The sequence below is a fragment of the Octodon degus genome, unplaced genomic scaffold (assembly GCF_000260255.1).
Source record: "Octodon degus isolate 3935 unplaced genomic scaffold, OctDeg1.0 scaffold00315, whole genome shotgun sequence".
In the NCBI taxonomy this organism is placed as follows: domain Eukaryota; kingdom Metazoa; phylum Chordata; class Mammalia; order Rodentia; family Octodontidae; genus Octodon; species Octodon degus.
Window position 1 is genome coordinate 431,584 of NW_004524891.1, and position 6,675 is coordinate 438,258.

Consider the following 6,675-nt stretch of genomic DNA (forward strand, 5'->3'; position numbering starts at 1 on the left):
TTTTGGACTCAGCCTCACACTTGGGAGAGGCTCGTATGGGCCCTGTGCTAGATACATAATGTTAAATGATAAATAGCTACAGAGTGGTCCTAGTCAGAGGTGTTAATGCAGAGATTTTAAAAAAAAGGCTTTAGCTGGGGAATGTGGTGTACACTTAAAGTCCTAGCTATTTGGGAGACTGAGGTAGGAGGCTCACTTGAGTCCAGGAGTTTGAGGCCAGGTAGGGGAATATAGAGAGATCCAATTTCAAAAACAAAGAACAAACCAAACCAATCAAGACAGGCTTCGGCATCCAATAGACCTGAGTCCAGATCCTAGCTCTGTTCCTCAGCAATAGCTTTGACAACTCACGTGTTCCTTCTAAGCCTTAATTTTCTCTTCCAGAGAATGAGGACAAGGCACCCCAAAGTCACCATGGGACAAAGCAAGAGAGACACCAGTTAGGGAAGATATTGCAGTAACCTGTTGTGCACGAAGACAATGGGAGTGGAGGGGCAAAAAGTGTTTACATGCAGGGTACGTTTTGGAGGGAAGATCTGGCAAGTCTTGCTAATTAATTGGACATAGGGTAAGAAATAGGAACTAAGGAGTACTGAGGCATGGGCCTTGAGCAATGAGTAGGTGGAAGTGCCATTGACAGAGGTACACAAGAGCAGGAAAACAAAACACAAGTTTAACAGTGGGAGCCAGAATTGAGAATTTTCTTTTGGCAGAGCATATCGATGCAGGTTGGTAATCTCATCTACTCAGGAGGCTGAGAAAGGCAGGTTTGAAACCAGCCTGGGCAACATAGTAAGAACCACCTCTGAGAGAGAGAGAGAGAGAGAGAGAGAGAGAGAGAGAGAGAGAGAGAGAGAAGATTGTTGTGTGTTCTTCAAGACCAGCCTGGGCTACAAATTAAGTTCAAGGTCAGCCTGAACTGCATAGTGACATGCTATCTCAAATACATACACACAAAGATTTCTTTTCCTTCCTTCCTTCTTTCTTTTATTTTTCTGGATTCAGGGTCTCACTACTATTTATTTCTCCAGCTCTGCTCTTGATCTCATGGCCCTCATGGGCCTCACTCAACTTGGACAGTTGTGGTGGTACATACCTGTAATCCCAGTACGTGGGGGTCGGAGGGCAGGAGGATTGCTGGGAGTCCAAGGCCTGCCTAGACTACATTGCAAGACCTTGTCTCAAAACAAATTTTTTTAAAAAAAATCATCCTAAATATAAGTGGAGACACCAAGTAGGCCATTGGTTATCCAAATCTGGAGACCAGGGAGAAGTTACAATTGGAGATATTAATTTTGATATCATCAGCATTTGCACAGCATCCAAAGCCATAGGCTACATGAATATTAAGGTGTGTGTCTCTCTCACATCTTTGACAAAGAGTCAGCAGTACTTGACTGGGGGTTGGAGGGAGGACATCCAAAGTTGTACTGTTGGTCTTTTTAGTTCTGAGAGCTAGTAAGGCAGAGGACAAACCTAACCCAGAGACAACTTGCAGAGAAATTGGTGGCAGAGAAACTTAAGACTTCTCAGGAGGCGGAAGGACTTCTCTCTACCTACCCCTTACTTTCTAAAATTGTTAGTAAAACTAATTCAGAAAGAGGAAGAGAAAAGATTATTGAAGACACTTACTCTATAGAGCCAACAACCACAGCCCTCACTAATGCTACAGGGCTAACTGTGGAGTTAATGTGGCTGTTCACACTCCTCCCCTGAATCCACTCTTCCCTGCACTCACAAAAGTCAGTGCTCCCAGAATTGGTACAGCAGCCATCTGTGGCTCAGCACACCTGGGAAGAGACCAGGGTCTCCACAAAAAGATCATGCCTTCTGCTCTGCTACTAACATGGGAAGACAAGAACACGCAGAAGAGCTGCAGCCAGGTGTCCTCAGTTCTGAGCCAGCCAGGTAAGGAAAGTACTGAGGAAAAGCGTGTTCTAAAATGGAATGTGTCATGGAATTATCTGGGCATTTTGGTGAATGTAGGTTCTGTTTTAGTAGGTCTGGGGTGGAGCCTAGGATTCTGCCTGCTTGCCTGCTTGCTTTTCTTTCTTTCTTTCTTTCTTTCTTTCTTTCTTTCTTTCTTTCTTTCTTTCTTTCTTTCTCTTTCTTTCTTTCTTTCTTTCTTTCTTTCTTTCTTTCTATTTGTTTGGTGTTTTTTGGTGTTTTAAGACAGAGTCTGGGGGGGGCGGGGAGATGGCTCAGTAGGATAAGTGCTTGACTGGCAAACACAAGGATCTGAGTTCAATCCCCGGTTCCATTAAAAAAAAAAAAAGAAAAGACAGTGTCTCATTGTGTAGCCCAGGTTGGGTTTACACTCCTGAGCCTCCTGCCTTAGTCTCTCAATTTCAGGGAATACAGGGGTGTGGCACCACAGTCAGCTGGAACTCTGCATCTCTAGCAAGCTCCTGTTCTCTGTGGCTGCTGTCTACAGATACTTTTAGAAGATCAGCCCTGGGCCACTGTGGAGGCCACCCACAAGAGTGGGACATGTGTTTATGTACCTACCATCTATCATGATTGTGAGGCAGTTGTTTCTTGGCAGATTTCACTTCCAGGAGCATAGTGTGGCTGTTGAGTGCTTGGGTTCAAACGTTGATCTCCAGCGCTTTACCTTTAGGAGATAGGTGGTCTTGGACAAACCTTTAACTTCTCTGCACTTTGGTTTTCTCATCTTTATAATGGAAATAATAAGACTATTTTGAGGACTGAGTCAAAGGTACAAAGTACTTAACACGTGGCAACGCAGTAAATGTTGCCTTTCTTGGTGGCAGCTGTAATGGTTAACACAGATACGCACTCACTTAGTCTCTTTTTCTGGTGCGCAATACATATTCTCCCACCTCCCTCCCACCAAAAGTCAGATGTCTCCTCTTTCATCTCCCTCCTACCCTCCAGCCCACTCCCCCTTCCCTGGGCCCTGGCCCCAGTGTGGTCTGGATGGGCCCCAGAGGGGCAGGGACAGGGACAGGACGTGGGGCTGTATCTGACAGGAACCTGAGGGGCTGGCCTGGGAGGGGATTGGGGCCCGGCTTCCTGAAGGGAGGATGGGCTAGGGCAGGCACAGTGCCGGAGAAGATGCCCTCTTGGGCCCTCTTTGTGGTCACCTCCTGCTTTCTCCTGGCCCCCCCAAACCTGGCACAAGTCACCAGCCAAGGTGAGGTGCACAGAGGGTGGAAATCACCTATGCCCAGGAAAAGGAAGCTCTTGGAAGGGATGCAGGTCCTTGGGAGGGGATGTAGGGTAGCAGGCCTCCACACTCCCCTACTCTTGCCCGTAAACATACCTGGGAGGACCCAGAACACAACTCACCAGCTGTTCTTCAGATGTCTCCTTGCTGGCTTCGGACTCAAAGCCCCTGAACTGTTTCTCCCAAACATTCGAGGACCTCACTTGCTTCTGGGATGAGGAGGAGGCAGCACCCAGTGGGACATATCAGCTGCTGTACGCTTACTCGGGGTAGGTGCTGGACTGTGCCCCACTCCCTGTATATCTGTCCCTATTCCTCACTCAGCTGAGTCCCACTTTGTTAGATTCCCTGTGTTTGGCCTTGTCAGAGGACTATTTCAAATCTACGCCCTAAATAGCCACTTTGTGAACAGTCCCCCTTAAGTCCCTATGTAACATGAATCCCACCTACCTCAAGCAGTAAGAAGAAGAAGCAGATGGAAACAGAAGTTGGGAATAGGCCACAGCCAGGTTCTCAGGGCTGAACATGGGGACTGCATAGGCAGGATGTCTCCTGTATCAACAGAGAGAAGCCCCGTGCCTGCCCCCTGAGTTCTCAGAGCGTGGCCCCCTCTGGAACCCGATACATGTGCCAGTTTCCAGCCCACGATGAAGTCCGCCTCTTCTCTAAGCTGCACCTCTGGGTAAAGGATGTGTTCCTGAACCGGACTCTGACTGAGTGGGTGCTGTCTGTGGATACTGTGGGTAAGGGATCTTTGTCACTCTACTCCCTCCTTTTGAGGTCTGCAGTACAGTTCCTGGAATCAGACTTGTCTGCAATTTTCTTTCAGGCCAACATGAGCGCCCCCATCAGACCCCCAAGAGGCATCTCAAGATCCCCTTATCATCCCTGCCAGACTCCTCTTCCAGAGCTAAACTTATCCCATAAATCATTTCACACCAGGGACCGCCTAATCTTCCCGTCATTACCATATTTTTTTATTCACCCATTCCAGTTACAGAATACCTACTGTGTGCCAGGTACTGTGGCAGGTGATGGGAAAACAGAAATGAAAAGAGGTCCCTGCTTTCAAGAAGCATGGAGTCTAAAAACCATTGCACTACAGATAGTCCCTGTTCTCATGAGGAAAGAATAGGCTAAAAAGGCTTCCTCCCATGGGCGGGGCTCCTACAGGCTGGGTTCCCACATGCTGGGATCCCAAAGTCTGCACCAATTCAATGTCCAGCAAACTCAGCCATCCACAGGTTGAATCATAGTCTGAGTTCTTTTGTGGAGGGAACCAGGGCTCAAACTCAGGACATTGCACTTGCCAGGCAGGTGTTTATGCTGATGAGCTATCTCCCCAGCCCTATAATCTGAGTTCTGATGTGCCTTGTCTTGCCCTCAGGCCTGCCTGCTCCCCCCAGTGTCATCAAGGCCACGGGTGGGAGCCAGCCAGGACAACTTCACCTACAGTGGGAGGCACCAGCTCCTGAAATCAGTGACTTCCTGAGACACGAACTCCGCTATGGCCCTGTGGACTCTGGGAACACCACAGACCCCAGAGTCATGCAGCTGCTCCGTACAGAGACCTGCTGCCCCACTCTGTGGAGGCTGAACCCAGCTTCTGCTCTGGACCAGCCTCCATGTGTTCTACCCACAGCACCCCAACAAGATGGCCCAAGGCAGACTTCCCCAACTAGAGAAGTATTCTAACATTGTTCTGCTTTGCCTCCTATCCCTTACCTTCAATTTTGCCTGTACTTTGGAGATTCTGGGTGGGGTTATTCCCTAGGGAATTAGGACTGCCTCTGGGCATCCCTCAGGAGCCACCTCTAAGGGTCTTTCACCTTGGGTCATTTGCACTGACAAATGAGGACTTCAGGCCTCCAAATGGATGGAGACTTTGCTAAAAACCCCTGAACACCACTCCATACCCACTGACCCGACCCTCAGTCTGTGTATCAAGTAAGAAACTGACCTTTGCACAGAGGTATAATAAGGCTCCAACTATAAGAGGCAGAAGCTTCCTTGGCTAGAGGGTGGCCTCGATTCCAATGCTAGGACTTTTCTCCCAAGGCTCCTTCTCCGCCTGTGATGGGCGGAAGCTGCCTTATTTCCGGACTCCTGCCTGGCCATTCTTACTGGCTCCAGCTGCGCAGCCAACCAGATGGAATCTCCTTTAGTGGTTCCTGGGGACCCTGGTCCCTCCCCGTGACTGTGGACCTGCCTAGGGATGCAGGTGAGTCAGTGAAGGAGTTGAGGAGATGGAGAAGAGATTTTAAAAGACATCTAAGGAAGTTTAGCCTGGATGTGGAGGCTTTGGGAACCATGGTCTTTCCTGGTGACCTCCAAGTTGCCATTACACAGGACAAAATATGCCCAGAAAAAGAGTTGTAAATGGTTCATTATGTATAAAAATGATCTGGGTTCTCCGTAGTGTGGGGACACATGGCCCTGATGGGACTGACTTCTTTACCTCAGTGGCAATTGGGCTGCAGTGTTTTACCTTGGACCTGATAAACGTTACCTGTCAGTGGCAGCAGCAGAACCACACCCGATCCCAAGGCTTCTTCTACCACCACAAGGCCAAGTGCTGCCCCAGAGACAGGTAAGCATTTAACTCCAGGTTGAGTTCGATGTTATGAGAGAGAAACATAAATCTGTAGACGGAAGGAAAAGATTACTTCACTCTTCCTAACTTGTTCCCAAACCAAATGGCCTCTAGGTTCTGTAACATACCCTCCAGTGAGTTTTTGTCTTCTCAACCTCTTTCCAATCCTCCCGGGAATGCCTTGGTTTAGTTCAGCCCTAGCACAGCTCCTGCATCAGTGCAACAGCCTCAAGTCTCATTCACCTCCCATTTATTTCCTATGCTGAGAACCCCAAGTGACCTTTGTTAAACTCCAATGGCACATGGTTTTTATGGAACTAGCATTACATGGTCTTTCCTTCCTCATGATCTACAATCTAGTAAATTCATACAAATATAGCCTGGCCTTCAAGGACTTCTGCCAAACACCTCGCTGATGCTTCATCCTCTCTGAAGCTAATCTATTGACCAGTCACGTTATTTAAAGATTTCCAGAATCTGTTCACTTTTGCACAGCGCTGTCATTCCTCTGGTACACAGCATTGGCATCTTTCACTTAGGCCACTGAAGAAACCCATTAGCTGATCACCTCCAAAATACTCTCCTGCGTAGGAGCTGGTAAGATCTTTTCAAAATGTGTAAATAAGCACACTTCCTGTTTTGAAATTGTCCATCATTTCCTAGTGGCCTTAGAATAAGAAAAGAAGTCTAGGCCAGGCCGGGTGGTACACACCTGTAATCCCAGCATTCGGGGAGCTGAGGCACAAGATTGCCATGAGTTTGAGGCCAGCCTGGGCCACATAAGCAAATTCAAGGCCAGACTGCACTACATAGCAAGATTCTGTCTCAAAAGAAAAAGAGAGAGGGAGAAAGGAAGAGAGAGAGAGGAGAGAAGAGGAGAGAAGAGGAGAAG

General features: G+C 48.1%; 1 protein-coding gene across 4 annotated transcripts in view; it reads left to right on the forward strand.

The window, feature by feature from the left end:
• Positions 1-3,078: 3,078 nt before the first annotated feature.
• Positions 3,079-6,675, forward strand: part of Mpl (MPL proto-oncogene, thrombopoietin receptor) — a 15,544-nt gene continuing 11,947 nt past the window's right edge. For 3 of the 4 annotated variants that reach the window (XM_023707883.1, XM_004647598.2, XM_023707885.1), the window contains exons 1-6: positions 3,079-3,157; positions 3,327-3,459; positions 3,755-3,933; positions 4,578-4,876; positions 5,249-5,411; positions 5,654-5,780. In XM_023707883.1, the coding sequence (XP_023563651.1) occupies positions 3,079-3,157; positions 3,327-3,459; positions 3,755-3,933; positions 4,578-4,876; positions 5,249-5,411; positions 5,654-5,780 (980 nt within the window). The remainder of the gene's footprint in view (positions 3,158-3,326; positions 3,460-3,754; positions 3,934-4,577; positions 4,877-5,248; positions 5,412-5,653; positions 5,781-6,675) is intronic. The other variant, XM_012513068.2, reaches the window with a different exon arrangement.